Raw genomic sequence first — 20,291 nt, forward strand, 5'->3', positions numbered from 1 at the left:
GAAGCCCCAGCCTCAGTCTGATTCTGAGGGAAGCTCCACATGATAACATTAACTCTTAGGGTTTACCCGACCTCCAAGCAAAGGAGCTGGGCCTTTGTATTTCCACAGCAGTCATTGGTTAAGCAATGTGGTGATATTGGAGGGGAAGCAAAAAACTCCCAGGCATTTCTAACTCAGCATTGGCAAAGTGGCTTCCTTCCCCAAAGGGAATCCTCTGAAGATCTGGACCGTGAACCTTTACCAGCAAAGTGTGGGGAAGCTGGAGGATGGGTCCCAGCACTGATAAAATGAATCCATCAAAGGAGAGCTGAGCAGGTGCCAACAGTATCCACTAAATTTTAGTGTCTTCTCCATACAGTCATAAGTAAAGAAACGGAAATCCCCCATAATTATAAAACACTTTGCAGTTTACAGAATTGTGTGTTTTTTTGTTTTGTTTTTTGTTTTTGAATCTCATTGCAACTGATCTTTAAAAACTTTTATAAGGAGAGAAGAACAATCACTATCCTGGTTTTTCAAAAGTCAAATTAATCAGAGATTAAGTGACTTTTCTTACATCTTCAGATCCCAACCTAGAGTTTATTATTCTGGCATGCTGCATCATATTTAGGAGTTATTTTTATAAATATTTTATATAGACATATGGAATGCATATAAATATGCTTTAATTAACCTGAGTATCATGATGACTTTTATAACTTAAAAAAATACAGGAAATATAATAAGGCATGATCTATTTTTCATTTTTATAATTATTTCCATTTAGGTTATCTAACATTACATAGAAAAATTAAGTGGTTAGCTCCATATTTGATGTCTGCACAGTTTCTACCATCATTCAAGGCTTCTCTCTGTTTCATTCCTCAATGATTTAATGAAAGCCAGTGTGGGGTGGGGGAAAACAAAATATGAAAAGGTTCCTGGAGCCCTGCAAGAGGTTAATTCATTTAGAATGTACTTGGAGTTCTTCCATAATTTTCCCATGTGGGCCTATTTACATATAATACTTATGACTCATGGCATTTCTGCTGAGGAATGAATATTCTTCCATAAATATTTCCAGTAACTCTTACAGTCTGTTATTGACACATCAGACATTTCCTTCTAGTTCAAGAATCACCAAGAAAGAGTCTACCTTTCCTTACTGCTTTTGCTAACTCTCCACCACTCACTAATGGAGAATTTCTCAGTGATTTGATAAATTCAGAGAGAATGAGGACAGGAATTTACCCCCGGCGGTGGATTAACTCAGAACTAAATAGTTCCTATTGTGTTAACTCTCCTCCTGTCACTTGAACCCTTTATCCCTTCTGGAGGATCTAAAACAGTGCTTTTCAAACCTGGTGACACATTAAAAACACCTGGGGAGCTTTAAAATGCACAGATGCCCTGGCTCTGCCCCAGACCAATTAAATCAGATTCTTTAGGCTCTGGTCTAAGTTTAAAGCTCCCATGTGATTTTATCACGCAGCCAAGGTTGAATACACTGATCTGGAACAGAAGAAATCTGACAGGTCCATTGGTGTCAAGAATAGATTTGCCTGTGTCTCGAATCTTAGAAGTAGCTTTCAATTCCTTTTAAGCTGAGAATTTCTTCATTTATTTTGGTCTTTTTTGAAAGACTGGTTGACCAACTTGAGGTCACAGCTGGGCAAGCCAAGTGCCTGATGCTACTGTTATCTAGGCCATGGTAGCAGTTATTTGATACAGTTAGAGCATGTAAGGAAAAGGAACTGTTATACCTTATAGATTCTGAGAATTCAAACTTCTTTCCCCCTAATGTTTCTTCCTAATGCCTTAAAGATGCTGATTTATTAGACCAAGGATCTATGTTATTCTATTTTAACTTGCTCCCTGGGTAATTCTTATGCTGGTAATACGGAGAGCCCATTTTGAAAAACAAAACTCTGATTTTTTGTTTTTTAGTTGTTATTGTTACTTTTGTAAGAATGAAGGAAGGAATAAAAAGATACTCTGACATTATTATATTGCTCCTTTGCATTCTTTGATTTAGCATATAAAAAGATTCTACTTACTCATTTGATACAAAGTGTGTACACACACACACATACATACACGTCAATTTATATAAGTGATGAATTCATAATTCACTCTAGTGTTTTAATTGGTACTATGTGACAAAAAGTCTGAGAAATTATATACACTTACTGAATTGAATGATTATTTGCTATTTACATAGAAATATTTTATAGAATAAAATATCCATATTTCAATTCTAATTAGTCTTACATATTTCATGAGATTGGACTTCTGTTTAGGGGGTTTTATATCTCTCCAGCATAGAGATTTTATTACAGTGTGGTAATTATTATGAAACGTTTTCTTTTTGTGGGGGAATAGGTCAGGTATTCACTAAAAACATTCAGGGATATTTTAAAATTCAGTAAAATTGTTGATAATACAAATTTTATTTTTTTAACGGAGTTTAGCTTGTAGCTCTGATGGATGAAGTAATGAGGTTAAAAAGTTTGTATTTTTTTTCATGATATATGAGTGTCATAATTGGAAAACAAAGAAAATGTTAATGTAAAATTATGAACTGTATGAAATCCTATTAATATCTTAAAATATACCATTGACATTTAAATCAAGTAACAGGGACACTTGGGTGGCTCAGTCTGTTGAGCTTTGGCTCAGGTCATGATCTCAGGGTTCATGGGTTCAAACCTCGTATTGGGCTCTCTGCTATAAGTTCAGAGCCTCCTTTGTCCCTCTGTCTCCCTCGCTCTCTGTCCCTCCCCACTTGCACACATGTGCGTTCTCTCTCTCTCTCAGAAATAAATAAACATTAAAAAGTCACGTAACAAATAAAAAGCATTTATATGCTTTGGATTTACAGATAAGTCAATAATTTTTATTATTAATGTGTTTTAAGTTGTAAATATTGAAGCCAACTTTATTCTTTTCCTTCTAAAATGAAGTAGCTTTAGTTTTCTTTCCAGTAAATATCTTCAAATAAAATACTTAGGAGAATATGTTTTTAAAAAAATCTTTGACTAATAGGAATTGGATATGGCTAAGTAAATATGTTTACATTTTCATATAAAATAAATTAATAACTCCTCTGTGTAGTTAAGATTTGGGTTTGCATTTCTGCCATACCATGTGTATACTGTTATGCCATGTTATAGTTCAAAATGATTTGATGATGGACGATGTCATAAAGCCTGTATTTGACAAATGGCCCTTTTCAGTTTCTTGGCAGTACAGAAGTGGAGCAGCCTAAAGGAACAGAAGTTGTAAGAGATGCTGTGAGGAAACTAAAGGTAGGGCAAGCCCTCCACATATGTGTCTAGTGTATTGATCCTGTCTTAAGTCACCAGTAGACTGATGGATATTCAAAGCGTGAATAGCTCTGTGGCAGGTATAGCTTTGTCCTTTTAAAAATGGGCTATTGTAAAAAAAAAAAAAGAAAAAAGAAAAAAGAAAAAAAAAAAGGGCTATTGAATAAATATCACCAGATCAGGGAAACATATTTAACAATAAATGTGAATACACAATATATTTTCTGAATGTGGCACATTCTTCCTATTTTTCCATAATTTCTCATACTCAACAACAACAAAGTGGCAGTATTCCCTATGTGTTGACCTTTGGTAGCTTGCCTTTATCTCGCTTGGACAATGTAGACTCATGCCCCGACTTGAAAACTAGTAATGGCATAACAACTGGGTCTCATAGGTAGGATATGACATCCACCAGTTGGAAGTGTAGAGTTGGGAGTTGATTTCATGGGGAACTGGTGAGACCAAGAGAGCAGAGGAGATATTTAATAAGCAACTCCATACTCACAATCACATTTCCTGAGAAAATTTTCTATTAAGATGTCTCATATCTTAGCATGTTTTTCTAAGTATACCCCATCCCAAAAGAATTATCCCCATGTTCTCATGGAGATAATAAGATGGGAAAAACCCCTTCAACAGAATTCTCATCTTTATCTCATTAAGAAAATCTAGCATACCACTACTTTTTTTTAACAAAATGTGTTGTTATTCTCTGTAGTTACTCTCACAATTTTTTGGGGAAACAATCCTTCCCTAACTTTATTAGTTTAGAGATCATCCAGTTATTTGACAAGAGAGCTAGGCCTTTGATTGTGCCTGGCAAAGTCATAGACGTATAGTGTCATTTTTCATTGAACATGTCCTCTCAGTTGGAATCTACTGAGTGTTCAAGTTGAGGAAAAGTTAAAGCGGAATGGCATGTATTCTGGGGGAAGAAAGTAAAATGGATAATACTTTCATCTACCCATTGTATATGTCAATAATTTACTAATGCTTTCAAGTAAATATGCTAAAAGGTTCCAAGATGATACGTGTCCCATTTGGTAAAAAAGTGGACTAGGCAAGCATTTCTTTCCACCACTCATTAGGTAATAATTCAGCTTGCCCTGTTTAGCCAGTACTTTTAAGCACTAATACAGGATTAACAAGGTTGCACAGTTTATGAACAACATTTAGGATAAGATTCTATTTAAATGTTCAAAATATTGCAAACTTGTCATGAATCCAGCTTCAATACAGTCAGAATTTTTTTATAGAAGAATAATAGAATTTACACTTAATGTGTCTTTGTATCTAGGACGTTCTTTATTCAGTCAGCGCAGGTCCCAAACCAAAAAGATTCAACTACATCATGATTAGATAAAATGTAGAGGCGTTTGAAATGAAGTGCTTTTAAACAGTGGCTAGTTTTTCTACATTTTTGTGAGAATTTATTTGCAGTTCTGTGTCATTTCAAATTTGGAAATGTACTCTGTTAATAAAGGAATGTGATTTACAGTAAGTATGCAGTATAGTTTAAAAATGCATGTTCACGTGATAATTTTTGCCTTTCAAGTGTCTTCCAAAATAAATATTTAATGAGCAATTTTTACACTGCTGATTGCAAAAATTTTGTACATCAGGAAAGCGTGTTTAAGGGTAATGATTTTTAAATAAATTAAAATGAATAAAACAATGCTCTTTGTTTAATTTTATTATATATATATATATATATATATATATATATATATATATATATATATATATTTATATTTCTTGGTGTCAGAGGTCAGAGGCTACAATTCAAAGCCTTCAAGAGTATTTACATTTATTTTAGAAATGTAGACCCTGGCTAACCCTGGCTCCTCTTTAATTCTGTTGTCATGTAGAAATGGCCAGAAGGTGGTGCTATGGTTCTACCAAAAACAACAGCAAAAAATTTGCTCATAAACTATATTTTGTGTACACATCCTCCATTTTAATTTCCTGCTTCTTTTTCTTAAATAGGTGTATTTCTGGCTGCCTTTTTATCTATTATAGTTCAGTATTTTGTTTTATTTGCCACATAAGTTAATATTTTATTTATATTCACTCAGTTTTCAAAACTGCAATATTTTATGTACGGGTTTCTGACAGGAACTTAAAATTTAGCATTAATATAAAATGGAACACTTAGAATATTTTCAATAATGTATTTTATCATGCTTTTATGTTTAATTATGCCTGCTTATTTTTTGAGAAAAATTTAAAAATTTTGATTTTATTACATACTACTTTTCTATCATTTTGTAGAGAATTTGTATTTATACTTTAAACATTTTTCATAAATCAAATAATTTCTATAAGTGTTAAAGTTTTTACTTTCAGGTTTCATATTGGCCAAAATAACATATTTTCTGTTTTTTAAACATGTTCAACTATTTCTATTTCTTAATCATGTTTTAGCCTAAGATTTAAGAAATTGCCAAATTTTCCAAAATGTCATCAAATGTAAAAAATGTAAAAAACCTTTCAACTTCTACATATTTAATAGTATTGTTATTGTAATGAATTTTATTTTTAATGGTGTTTTATTTATTTTTATCAATACAACTAGTACAAATGTCAAAGGACTCCATATATTTTTTAAACAGTCTGCTTATGATGTTTACATGTGGATGACAATTGATATATAGATCCAAAACTTCTTAGTTTCCCTGGGAAATAAGCAGGGAAGCAGCATTCCTGAACCCCAGTTTTACAGGAGAGATACCTTACCTCAATACAGCTGAATTAAAATTACATGAAGCTACCTCAAGGAAGGAGGACTTGGGAATTGCTGCTGAATTCTGTTAATCTTGGTCTTTTTCCATTCAACGTCACTCTTTCTATGTAGCTTAGCACTATTTTTGTCTTCATAACCAGTTATTTAATTAATAAAATGTTTAGGGCTTAGTTTAATTATATACATACATACATACCTGATTCCTCATAGAATCATTAGAACATGCTTAATTAAATTAATTTACAAGAGTTACAACGAGAAATAGTATCTCCGAATATTTGATACACAGTAATAAATTCATTGGTTTCCTTTCCTAATAATGTGTATTCCCTTAGCAGTACACTTAGATTCATTTTTTAAAGTCCTCTGAGAAATACATAGAAATAGTGTGATTATATTGAAAGCCAGTAGAGCTCACTGTAAGAAATGTTCTACTTACTAGTGACATATACTTAACCAACTACTTTATGAACTTCAAGAAATGCTTTATTTTCCTCCATCATTTTATGATGTTTTTATTTATGTTTTGTTTTCACTTGTTTGTTTTCAGGATGCTTAGGGTTTACCCCCTTTAAATATTTTTTATTGGAATATTATAGGCAAATTTTGGTGGTAGATCACTATTAGTTGACCAAGAAATGAATCCACTGAAGCAAAAATGGAAAGGAATTTGCAAAAAGGCTTTTCAAACATTAATATTCACATAGTAAATAGGGAGACAAAAGAATGTAGTGTAAGCAAGAATGATGAGCATGTCTTCAACATGTAAAGTAGAAATATTTTGGAACACATTTACGACGTCTGTCAGCAAAACAGACTTCGAGTGAGAGGGGGCATGTAAGCCATAATACAGTAATCTTAGATTTCAGAAGGAAAAAAAAGGACGGGAATGAGACTATTTATATTCTGTTTAAAATATAAAATGATAGAGCAAATATAACCTTAGACATAATTGTTTACAACATCTGTGCAACCATTAAAGCTAATGACCATTATAAGCCTTAATATACATGAAAACAGAACTGGGAGGTTTTTCTTTTTGTTTTGTTTGGTTTTTTAAATACAGAAAATGGGTTGTGCTTTCTTTTTCCTGGCAGAAAAGAAGTCACTCAGTAGATAAGTTTAATATTAGTAGTTGCTCTGCGATAGACTTTGGGAAAAAGTAAAAGAGGTCACAGGAATGGTTGTGTCTAGATGTGGAAAAGGCCACAAAAGCCACTGCTCATTGTCTTGTTTCTGGAAAAGAGCTGCGCCTTGGAGGCCAGCTGAGCATCCTTCTGCAGCCCGAGATGGGAGTGGCTTTGTTCAGAGGCTTTCACAGAGATAGAAGCGGCTGACTTATTTTGTAAGCCTTCATATGTGAAAACCCTCAAATTGTTTTAATTATACCAATGCAGGAAGGAGATTATGAAGGGAAAATAAACAAAATTAATCTACTTTCTTTGGGAGAGAGCTGGAATAATTTTTAAAGATCTGAAACAAAACATGTTTCTTAAAGACATACAAAAAATGGTTTGGCACAAATTCGTCAAATTCATGTGCACAATGTAAGACTTCTGGATACAAAAAAAGAACGGCCTACATTCATAGAACAGGACAGATAGCAAGCTAAAAAATTATACCTCACAAAATGAAATAAAACAAATGGTACTCCCCCACCCCCACCTCCCATATTATTAGGCAGACACTTTAAGACATTCGTGTATGCATTAATTATAATACTCTGATGGCAGTGCAAAGCCATGAAAAGAGAAAAGGAGCTTTTAACCACTGTGCTCCAGGACTGAACTATACCATGTGTATTCACATCTGTCCTAAATTAGAGATGCACAATGCAAATAAATATGACATACAAAAGAGGACTGAAGCCCCACCCTGCCTTACATATAATCTATTTTGAGTCAAGTTAGGATGATCCATATGCTGAAAAAAATGTTATAATAGTAGGGAAAAAAATTTTAAGCCCTAGAAGAGGAGTAAAAATCCTATTTTTTCAATGTTTCTTTCCAGTTTTGAAAAATAAAGGTAGGAGGAGAGTGGAAAGAAGGAGAGTAGTGAGAGAGTAGCATTCCCAACAGCATTGCCAAAATCAAGACATTCAGTAAACTTTGAACTTCAGATAAACAACAAACAATTGTTTAGTGTAAGTGTGTGTCCAAGAAAATGCATGGGACATACTTACACTAATTAGCATATATGAATTACATGTGTGTGTGTGTGTATACACACACATATATGTGGAGGGTAGATGTGTATTCTAAAATAGAAGTTTTTTTTTAATTAACCATTTAATATTTAAATTTAACTGGGCTCCTGTAATTTTTTCCATCATTAGATCTGGCAATGATGGGAGAGAGGTAGAAACACCACCTATAAAGTGCATGAATATTGGGATTTTTTTTTTTTATTTTATAACAAAACCTAATTAGCATTTGCATATACTTACCAATTCAACAAGAAGTTACAATAAATACTACCATGCAAGCATTAGGAAACTATTTAGGTTTTCAAGATACTCATAATTCTAGTCTGGATCTAGTTCTTAGTCTTTTAGCTGGGATAATTACCTCAATTCATAGCTTCAATTTAAAAATGGTAATCTGTCTCTTTTCATTCATTGATTTGATTGGGTAGGATGGATACCAAATGAGGTATCTAGAAATGACAAGGGTGGCATATCCAGCTCTGGTGAACTGTAAGTTCTCTAAAGGTATTTTTTAAAAAAACAAGATCCACAGAAAAATAAATCGGTCTTTGCTCATCTTCCCACAGAGTTTTCATTGTCTTAACTAATTCGTATGAATATAACTGTTTAAACATAATGAAAGAAGTACATTAAAAAAGTTCTTAAAAATTATTCAATTATCAATCTGATTTTAGTGATAGTAATGGTAGATTATTATGATTACGAAATATTTTCAAGCTATATGGAGTTTATAAAATACTTCATAATGGGTAATAATTTATTTAATGAAAGTCCAACACTGAATACAAACTTTGTGTTTATTCTCCATAGAAACAGAATTACAGTTTTCTGAATAATTTTTCATTTGTAGTTTGCAAGACATATCAAGAAGTCTGAAGGCCAGAAAATTCCTAAAGTTGAGCTGCAAATATCAATATATGGAGTAAAAATTCTAGAACCTAAAACAAAGGTAAGGCTTCTTTCTGAATGTCAGAACCCTCCAATCTTTCCTTAATGGAAGTTATGTACCTATTTCAATAAATATTTAAAATTGCTTACCAACTGGAACTGGTTAGTCCTCAGTTAATGACACTTTAAAATTCTGTAGGATTTTTAAGGGGAAAAACAACTTTTGGGAGTGCTTCCAAAGTGGTCTGTTCTTCAGCCTGTGTTTGGGATGGAAGCGTATTTAACAGTGTTTGGTCTTGTTTTCAGTGTCTTTTCCTTTGTGTGCTGTGAAAGAGATGTGTGAAGTGTGGTTCACTGAGTATGAAAGGAAAACAAAAGCTGTGTGTTGTTTGTTAAAATGTTTTGGACTGCCTTTTATTGCCCGTGGACATAATCAGTGTGTGTTAGTTTCCTAAGGCTGCCATGATAAAATACCACAGATGTGGTGGATCAAACAACAGAAACTTATTTTCTCACAGTTCTGGAGCCTGGAAATCCAAGACTAAGCTCATAGCGTTGGTTTCCTCTGAGGCCTCTCTCCTTGGCTTGCAGATCACTGCTTTCCTCCTGCCTCTTCACGTGGTCACCTGTGCACACACACCCCTGGTATCTCTGTGTGTGTCCAGTTTCCTTTTCCTATTAGGATACCATTCAGATTGGATAAAGGACCATCCTAATGGGCTCACTTTAATGTAGTCGCCATTTTCAAACCTTCTCTTCAAATACAGGCATGTTGTGAGGTATGGGGGGCTAAGGCTGTAGCATATGAATTTGGGGGGAATAGAATTCAGCCCATAATACAGCATAAACTTAAAGTTCTTATATGTAGAGCCCTTTCCCCTGTGAATGCAATATAATCTATTCTGTCTTCACATTAATTAATGTGGATTTGTTAGGGACTGAATTGTTTTTAGACAAAATTTCTATGTTGAAGCCCTAAGCCCCAATGTGACTGTACTTGGAGATAGAATTAAAGAAAAAAAATTTTAATGTTTATTCATTTTTTTGAGAGACAGAGAGGGTGAGAAAGACACACACACATAGACTCCGAAGCAGGCTCCAGGCTCTGAGCTGTCAGCACAGAGCCTGATGTGGGGCTGGAACTCACAAGCAGAGAGATCATGACCTGGGCTGAAGTCAGAGACCCAACGGACTGAGTCACCCAGGTGCCCCTAGAGATAGAATTTTTTTTAATGTGTATTTATTATTTTTGAGAGACAGAGAGGAGAGAGCATGAGCGGGGAGGAGCACAGAGAGACGGAGACATAGAGTCTGAAGCAGGCTACAGGTTCCAAGCTGTCAGCACAGAGCCCGATGCCAGGTTCGAACCTGCGGGTCTCAAACCCATGGACTGTGAGATTATGACCTGAGCCGAAGTTGGATGCTTAACTGACTGAGCCGCCCAAGGCGCCCCTAGAGATAGAATTTTTTCAGGCAATTATGGTTACATGAGGTCTTAATGAGGCCTTAATCACACTAGGACTGGTGTCCTGGTAAGAGGAAAAAGAGACATCAGGGATATGCAAGCTCCAAGGAAAAGCCATGTGAGGACACAGTGAAAAGGCAGCCATCTGCAACCCATACTGAGAGAGGCTTCAGCAGAAACCAAACCTGCCAACACCTTGATCTTGGACTTCCAGCCTCCAGAACTGTGAGAAAGTAAATCTCTGTTGATTAGGCCACGCGGTCTGCGATGTTTTGTTAGGGCAGCCCTAGAAAGCTAATACAGTATGTTATTCACCATGCTTCAGAATTATTGTTTAATAATTTTGATAAGACCATGAAAATAAGTTGGGAAAAGTCAATTAACATTCAACTTCAATTCATCTTACAAATATATGTTGTCAATGCTTTCCTCTGACACCGTGGCATACTTACTGACAAAATTAATTCGATCTGAAGGCCTAAGGAAACCCTGGCCTATAAACAGATTATGAAACCATTTTTCATGGGTCTGTAACTTGCCTTTGGTCGCTTCATCTATGTGCGATGTCTGACGATGTCTTGCTCTTCAAAGTGTGGTCTGCAGACCAACATGATCAGCTTCACCTGGACGCTTGTTAGAAATACAGACTCCCAGGCACATTGCAGACCTACTGAATTGGAATCTATACAATTTAGGAAGTCATGCAGGAATTCTCACGCACCTGAAGTTTGAGGTTCTGGCGTGGTGCATAGTCTGCTTGTAGTAGCTCTCCTTTTCAAACTGTGGTCCATGGAATACTTGCGTAAAAAATACCTGACATTTGCAAAAATAAGTTCTGAGGCCTTATCTTAGCATGCTGAATCAGAGTTTCCATGGAAGTTTTACATTTTTAATATATGTGAGGAGAACTGGACTGTGGCATGGATGTACCCACAGTTATTGTCCAAACTACAGAACAATGGCATTCCTTCATAGTTCTCAAGCCATGAATTTAAGGCCTCCCACAAATATCCTGTTTAATTTCCTCCCATGAGCCGCACTCAATATTAAATAAGAAACAAAGAAATAGAGACTTTGCTTGGGTGATGGCTCTTCCCCACTAACCGCTGCTGAGGTAGCTAAAAGAAAAGAAGTGGTGAGAGAATAGTCGAAGGTCTATTTAAGACCATAATGGAATATATATAGTTTACTGGGAAACAGAGTAGTTGAAAATGAGGCCTAATTTACTGAACAGGTGGGTTGGCTCAGATTACTTCATGAGGCAAATGGTGGTTACGAAAGAATAGTGGGCTGAGGAATAAGTTACCGAGTGACAATGAAACCAGATGTGTAGTCTTATTTGCAATTAAAAAGAAAAGCAGCCTTAGTCCTGCATTTCCAGTTGTTTATTTATTTAGAGCGAGGGAAGGGCAGAGAGAGAGGGAGAAAGAGAATCCCAAGCAGGCTCCATGCTGTCAGTGCAGAGCCCGACATGAGGTTCAATCTCATGAACTGTGAGATCATGACCTGGCCAAAATCAAGAGTTGGATGCTTAACCGACTGAGCCACCCAGATGCCCCAGTCCTGCATTTCCTTTTTTAAAATTAACTGGCTATACAGTGGCAAATGATCAGTCAGAACAGGTCATTTGTGTTTAAAATGTCTCGTAAGCCATGTAGACCTCATAACAGTTTTAAAGTATATGGGTTTATAATTAATAATTAATTCAATTTCTTACGTGAATGTTTAGGCCTTGTTAAGCACACCATGAGAGAAGAAGGGCTGATAATGCACTTTATGTATCATCAACATGTGCTCTTGTCCTTTTTTATTTGAGTCTGCCCATACTGTATCCTAGGCTATAAAAATTTCACCAATACTGGAATATATAAATTATAATCTACTAAACCATTCTCCTATTACTAAACATTTAGAATGCTTCAGATTTTTCATCTGATATAAAATTTAAATATTTAGAAAAATACAAATATGATTAAATGCAGTGTACAGAGGAAACTTTATTGTTTAGAATTGACAGTTTAGGGGCGCCTGTGTGGCTCGGTCGGTTAAGCGTTGGACTTCGGCTCAGGTCATGATCTCATGGTTTATGAGTTTGAGCCCCGCACCAGGCTCTGTGCTGTCAGCTCAAAGTCTGCAGCCTGCTTCAGATTCTGTGTCTCCTTCTCTCTCTGCCCCTCCCCAGCTTGCACTCTGTCTCTCTCTCTCTCTCTCAAAAAAATAAACATTAAAAAAAATTAGAATTGACAGTTTAATAATGGCAGATCCTCAGAAGAACACAAAATATAAAGACAAAAGTTCTACAAGATGACCTAACTAACATGTGGGGGTTGGGGTGTAAAAAGAGAGACAGATGGATTATGGAAATGCAAATATAGTTCAGTGTTATTAGTTGGTGATTCTAAAGTCCCCCATAGTGAGTCTTCCAGGACCGTGAGTTGCCCATTGACAGCCTGTCAACCTTATCACTCTGTTCTCTAAACTTTTGACTGTCAGATGCACAAGCCTCCCCTAACCTAAATCCCATTTACAAAACATCAGTGACGTGGGCTTCAACCAATGCGATTAGCCAATTGACTTTTGAGCATCATATTTTGCCTTACCCAATCAATAGCACCAAAGCTTTTCTTCCCTATCCCAAAGTCTCAGTTTCTATAATTAATAGCTAATTTTCAAAAGACCCAATTGAATTTTTCCCTAAAAGCATAGATTTTCCAAGATTTTAATAGGAAAGAACCATCTCTTTTTTCATTGCTAACAAATCAAAGGGCAATCTTGGGAGTCTTAAATCTTTGAAATGCCTTATAAATTCAATTGTATTACATTTGAATAGAGAACACCTGACTCTTCACATATATTATATAAGAACATAAGAGTATCTGACTCTTCACCAATATATTGCATAAGAACGTTAGAGTACCTGACTCTTTACCCATATATAGAATGTACCATTTTTTAAATCTTTTAAAAAAAGAAACAAACAAAAAAGGATTTACCAGCTTTGGTGAATATCAGTACCCTTAGGAGACTCCTGAGAATGCTGATTGCTGGAGTCCACTCAGGATTTTCAGATCCAGAATCTGCAGAACTAGACTGAGTATCTCTATCATAAGAAAAAAAAAAAAAAACCACTAAAGACACCTGTTCATGTGACTCTGATACAGCTTGTGTGCAGACGTGTATTTAGGAACTACTATTTGAGGAGACCTAAGTGAATCAGAACAAAATCTGTCATTCATTTTATTTTGGTATATTTATTTTATTTAGTCGTAATTAAAAAATATTATGTTCCTAAAATAAGTTTATTTATAGTAAAATATACATGTATGGGGCAGGATTTAAAAATTCATTGTTAATCTAACATGGACTTCATAGAAAATAGGCTCTTTTTCTATGCCATTTGGATGGATGAAAATAGAAGTGAAAAGCAATCTCAATTTGCTCCAATATCTTTCCTTCTGTATCTTTTCCCCTTTCTGCTTTTCTTACTTGTCCTTCAAATGAGGATTATGCAGTACTGAAAGAGGTGGTATAGGTGAATTGGGGATTTACTTATTTTTTGTTCCAACTCCAATAAAATACTGTAGTGTTAAAGTTTAATTGTGTTCTCACTGTGACATTGTGTTCTTGAGTCTGTCCTGTCTTTTCAAAAATTAGTGCTACATTTAAAATTCATAAAGATCTATCACAACAAAAAATTCACTAAAATAATAAAATTGCAAGTTTTAGCTTTTCAGTCTTCTTTTGTAGGAAGATAACTCTGCTAATTTAAAGAAAAATTATGATGATTCTCAACTGTTATTGCCAAAGGCTATCTGTGACCATACTGGTTGGTGAGTGAACAAGGGACTGTGTTTTACCACCAGCTTATGTAAATGGTGTGTTTTCATGTTACTTGTGATTTCTCCTTCAAATGGAAAAAAAATGAATTATCTGTCCATATTATAATGGTATTTCTTCTATATATCATTAACATGATTTTTTTAAAATGATTATTTTTGAGAGAGAGAGAGAGAGAGTGAGCATGAGCTGGGGAGGGGCAGAGAGAAAGGGAGAAGAAGAGAATCCTAAGCAAGCTCCCGGCTGTCAGCACAGAGCCCAACATGGGGCTCCATCTCAGGAACTGTGAGATCACGACCTGAGCCGAAATCAAGAGTTGGATGCTTAACCAACTGAGCCACCCAGGTGCCCCTATCATTAACGTGATTATACAATTAATAAACTGGTGTAGACCTGATGTCAGCATTTGGGAACTACAGTCTGCCTGGGTATTGTTTGATTGACTATGTTAACATTAAAACAAAAATAAAGTCTGTGAGAAAGAGACTGGTCAATCGGACAAAGTATACAAAGACAGTCTCATAAAATGTGGTCATTATCCTCTTGGCACTAATCACAAGAAAGGAGAGATGTCATCAGAGGCCTCAGTAAGTTGAGCCCCTCTTTCTGACATTGTTCCTTCCTGCTGTTGAAATGGATGGATCAGGGGCACCTAGGTGGGTCAGTCGGTTAAGCATCCGACTTCGGCTCAGGTCCTGATCTCACAGTTGATGAGTTCGAGCCCTACGTCGGGCTCTGTGCTGACAGCTTGGAGCCTGGAGCCTGCTTCGGATTCTGTGTCTACCTCTCTGTCTGCCCCTCCCCTGCTCATGCTCTGTCTCTGTCTCTGTCTCTCTGTCAAAAATAAATAAACATTAAAAAAAAAAAAAGAAATGGATGGATCAGGCTATCTAGTAATGACAGAAACATTATAATCATATAGTAATAGTATACTTCCTCATTCTAATTTTCATGCTTCTTGATGACTGATCATTTGGTTTATACACAGGGAAAGAATACAGTGCTATAAACAAATCCTCCTAATATTTATGTGTATACCTTATGTACTCATTTTTAGTCTAATGAGCAGTAATGTGAATCAGAGTGATCAAATCTCATCAAGCTGACACATCAAACTCTGAACCTGGAAAGATGTAGTGACAGATGCTATAGTTACAAAATATATAATATATATAACTGTGACAGTATAAAAATGTATTTATTGTATTATTTATTTCTATATATTATTTATTAGTATATTATGTATTATATAATATGCATATTATATAATACATAATATATATTATTTATTTTATACTATTATATAATATATGTATCATATGATATATTATTTATTATATATATTATATGTGTATAGTTGCAGTGTTTATCTTTCTGATTAGGAGAGTTGATTCAGTAATTTAGATGCTGGATGTATACACCTTCCTGATGAAGACATGTAAAATACAATTTGATATGAAAACTAAGGATGAAATGATAGTATGTTTCATATGAAATTGTGTGCAGATGAAGTTATGTAATGCTAGTGAGTATCAGTAAGAAAAAATGAAAATGTTCTGGTTAAAAAGGGTCCTGCTAATTATATAACCTTCCAGAAGTATCTTAATTCTCTGGGCCTTAATGTCCTTCTAAATAAAATTTCAAGGTTCAAAGTAATTGTCTCTTAAGATCCCTTGTAGCTCAGAAAGTCCTGGCACCCCTGATTCTCTTGTATTTTGCTTCTTGTCTTCTAAGTCCTACTGAGATGACTGCCTTCGTTTAATCTGAGTTAGGAGGTCCATCTCCATTACGTATTTGTTTAAATTTGGGTGTATGTAATTATAAACCAAAGTTTGACAGATGATTGTTTCACCTTTAAAGTCAAGTATAACACAAGCTGGTATTTCAGAAAATGGACAAGAATCTCTTCAACTGTTTATTTCCATTTGTGTTCACAGGAAGTCCAACACAATTGCCAGCTTCATAGAATATCATTTTGTGCTGATGATAAAACTGACAAGAGGATATTCACTTTCATATGCAAAGATTCTGAGTCAAATAAACATTTGTGCTATGTATTTGACAGCGAAAAGTGTGTAAGTATGCCAGATGTTTTAGGGTGGTTTGCTCTGTTTTACAAGCCAGGAATTGTCTTGTTTCCGGCATTAGTAAAGTATTTGGAAATGAATAAGGTCTGCAAATACTTAGCTACACTAATAGGTTCATCCTGTCATGAGAATATGCTTCAGGATTTCATCCCTAACTGAATTCTCATGTTCATGGGCACAAGCTTGCATGCAGATTTCTTTCCTTAGAACGTCATGCCTGCTTATGTTATGCATTTATTTCTCTTATAATCATTTATTTCTAACTTTAATCTCAAATGTAGCTTGGTAATAGGCACATAATGCAAAGAGTAATGGTGAGCAGAGTATTTTTTTTCTAAAATGTGATGGATATGATAAAAGTAACTATTTTAAACTGCAGGAAATAAAATCTGTATGGCTCCGTTAAAAAAATCTCCAGTACTTTGAAAAGCTGGTTCTTGATTTTTGTTACTTAGAGAACTTAATATAATGAAAGGTAAATAGAATTGTATATGCATGAGTATGTGTCTGCGTGCATGTGTGTTAGCTTGTGAATGTAATCTAATGTTCTCAGCAAGTAAAATCAATTAGGGAATTCTAAAGTTAAGTCCTACAATAGTTCTTTTAATCATCTGGAATCTTCAGAAAACCCCATGTGTTGATTACAAGCATAAGCCAATGCTAATCATAATCTGGTCTGACGTCCTGTTCTAAAACATAAGGTATGAATTCCAAACACACATTGCAGCTATTAATGGCTTTAATGAAGGAAGAACAGCTAACCTCAACAACATTGTTGACTTAGATGAAAAAAAGAACTTAATTCATTTATTGCTTATTTTTCATGCTGTTAAAAATAGCAAAGGATTAATAATATTATCACTCGTATGTAATTTATTTCTCTGGTTCGAGTAGTTGAGCATCTTAAATACCTTTTTATTTGTCCATATAACTCCTACATTAGGTGGACAATAGATGTTCAATAAATTTTTCCTTATAGAAAAAAAAGGACCATATAGAAAATTTTACAAAAAGTAGAGCAAGTTATTATATGTATTTTTAAGCTCTAAAGCTCTAAAAATGCAAACTAATGTCCTAAGCTTCTTGGCATCATAGTACTTTTTGAGAATTTAATGAACATTATGGAACATCTCATCAGAAAAATATGTTCACCCATATGACAATATTATATGCACAATAAAGCATTTTATATAAAATAAAGTACAAGTTGTTTTTGAAATTTATCCTATTGAATGAATGCATTATATTTAATATTCCAAGTGTTTTTTAAGAGCATGATCATTTGCAGATGTTTTTCTCTATGTGATTGAGAAGATGAAAGTTGATATTTGTTGGATTTCAGCTTCTATGTGTAAGATATCATAACCATTTACCACATACACCAGGCAGTAAACTCAGTTGTCCTTCTTTCTTGCTTTATATGTAGAAATAAACAGCCTTGGGGCCTTTGAAATATTCATAATTATAATTAATTATAAATATTAGCCTTCCTATAGTTTTGTGTCACATGTTTTTATTTGATCCTCATCCAGACTTATTGGATAATTTAAAATATAAGCTGGCCAGAATCCCTGCATAGTTATATTGTTTCAAAAGTATAAACTGTATTTCACCCGAATTGTAATTGTTTGTAATTGATTTCAAGAATTTAAATTCCTTGACCAATTATTCTCTTTGGATATAGCATATTAGCTTCTTTTTTTCTTGAAGGTTGAAAATAATTTATTGAAACTTAATTCAGTGGCTTACAGTATTAATGGGTATAAAAGGAGGGCTCTTTGTTTTCCACTTAAAAAAACAAGTTCATTTTGATTGAGGCTTGAGCTCAGGAAATCTATGTTTAACAAGTTCACCAACTGATTCTGCTGCAGGTAGATGGAAGTTGGGACTCTGAAAAGAGGTCCAAGATATTTCTCCAATTATAAGTGCACATGACTTTCATGAACTCAAAGAGGCTATGTTTCATCAGAATTTTATTATATCATTTTCACCTCAAGGTTTTATTTGCTTTAATTGTAATAATGACTATATTTATAAAATTCATTTGATATGTATGTAGAATTTTGACATGCCATCCTCTTTAATTGTCATTTTAAATAATCATGGAAGATTAAAACAGGAAAAGAAATTATGACCCACTTGGCAGAACTTTTTCTGCTTACTTTACGATACCAAGGCCAGAGAGTTGAGTGACTTTACCAGTTTACAAAGTTAGGTAGTAACAGAATCAGATTCAAATTTAAGACCTTAGATTGTCATTGTAGCATTCATCCCATCATGCTCTATTATTTCCATAACTGTGACCTGTTCCAGAGCCCATTGGCTCTTATTGGGGCTCTTGTCTTATCTACTCATTGTATCTTTTGAGTACTTCTGTGAAGTTGTTGAGTTTGAAAGACAGATAAAACCGATCATAGTATGTCACAAGACTGGAATTCAGTACTGTGGATCATTGTGGATCACATGGGGAACTAGAATACCCAACCCGGCCAAGCAATAAGGAAGAGAGTCCAAATGAGGAAGCTGAACTTCCTTCTTCACCAGGCAGTAATGAAGTAGTGCTCCCCATTCCCATTCCTCTACTGGAATTGTGTCAGAGTAAGCCACTAAAACACTAAGCTTAAATAATTTCTAGTCTTATAATATTGTTTTTTTTATTTTTTTTAACGTTTATTTATTTTTTGAGAAACAGAGAGAGCAGGAGCAGGGGAGAAGCAGAGAGAGAGGGGGAGTCAGAGAATCCAAAGCAGGCTGCAGGCTCTGAGCTGCCAGCACAGAGCCCAACATGGGACTCAAACTCGTGAACTGTGAGATCATGACCTGAGCTGAAGTTGGATGCTTAGCCAACTGAGCCACCCAGGCACCCTTATAATATTTTTTTTAAGTTTATTTATTTATTTTGAGAGAGAGAAAGAGAGGCAGTGCAAGGGGGGGTGGGGTAGAGAGAGAGGAAGAGAGAGAATCTAAAGCATTCTCCACAGAGCCTGCCATGGGGTTTGATCTCAACCGGTCACTTAACCAACTGAGCCACCCAGGCACCCCAGAGTATTATAATATAATATCCAAAATAGGCAAGATTCAGTTGAAAATCACTCATCATATCAAGAAGTAAGAAGATGTTGAACTAAATAGAAAATTTGAACAGCCCATAACCAGCAAAGAAATTGAATCAGTAATCAAAAATCTCCAAACAAATAAAAGTCCAGGGCCAGATGGCTTCCCCCAGGAATTCTACCAGACATTTAAAGAGTTAGTACCTATTGTTCTCAAATTACTCTGAAAAATAGAAATGGAAGGAAAACTTCCAAACTCCTTCTCCAAGGCCAGCATCACCTTGATTCCAAAACCAAAGACCCCACCAAAAAGGAGAATTACAGGCCAATATCCCTGATGCACACAGATGCAAAAACTCTCAACAAGATACTAGCAAATCAAATTCAATAGTACATTGAGAGAATTATTCACCACAATCAAGTGGAATTTATTTCTAGGCTGTAGGTGTGGTTCAATATTCACGTGATACGCCACATTAATAAAAGAAATGATAAGAAGCATACAATCCTCTCAATAGATGCAGAAAAAGCATTTGACAAAATACAGTATCCAATTTTGATAAAAACCCTCTACAAAGTAGGGATAGATGGTACATACCTCAATGTCATAAAGGCCATGAACAAATTACCCATAGCCAATATTATCCTTAAAGGGGAAAATCTGACAGCTTTTCCTCTATGGTTAGGCATAAGACAGGGATGTC

General features: G+C 34.9%; 1 protein-coding gene across 6 annotated transcripts in view; it reads left to right on the plus strand.

Moving 5' to 3' along the window:
• Nucleotides 1-20,291, plus strand: part of GULP1 (GULP PTB domain containing engulfment adaptor 1) — a 264,781-nt gene that overhangs the window by 207,571 nt on the left and 36,919 nt on the right. For all 6 annotated transcript variants that reach the window (XM_042994878.1, XM_042994883.1, XM_042994881.1 and 3 more), the window contains 3 exons: nucleotides 3,216-3,287; nucleotides 9,108-9,206; nucleotides 16,385-16,522. In XM_042994878.1, coding sequence (XP_042850812.1) covers nucleotides 3,216-3,287; nucleotides 9,108-9,206; nucleotides 16,385-16,522 — 309 coding nt within the window. The remainder of the gene's footprint in view (nucleotides 1-3,215; nucleotides 3,288-9,107; nucleotides 9,207-16,384; nucleotides 16,523-20,291) is intronic.

The sequence above is a fragment of the Panthera tigris genome, chromosome C1 (genome assembly GCF_018350195.1).
Source record: "Panthera tigris isolate Pti1 chromosome C1, P.tigris_Pti1_mat1.1, whole genome shotgun sequence".
Classification (NCBI taxonomy): domain Eukaryota; kingdom Metazoa; phylum Chordata; class Mammalia; order Carnivora; family Felidae; genus Panthera; species Panthera tigris.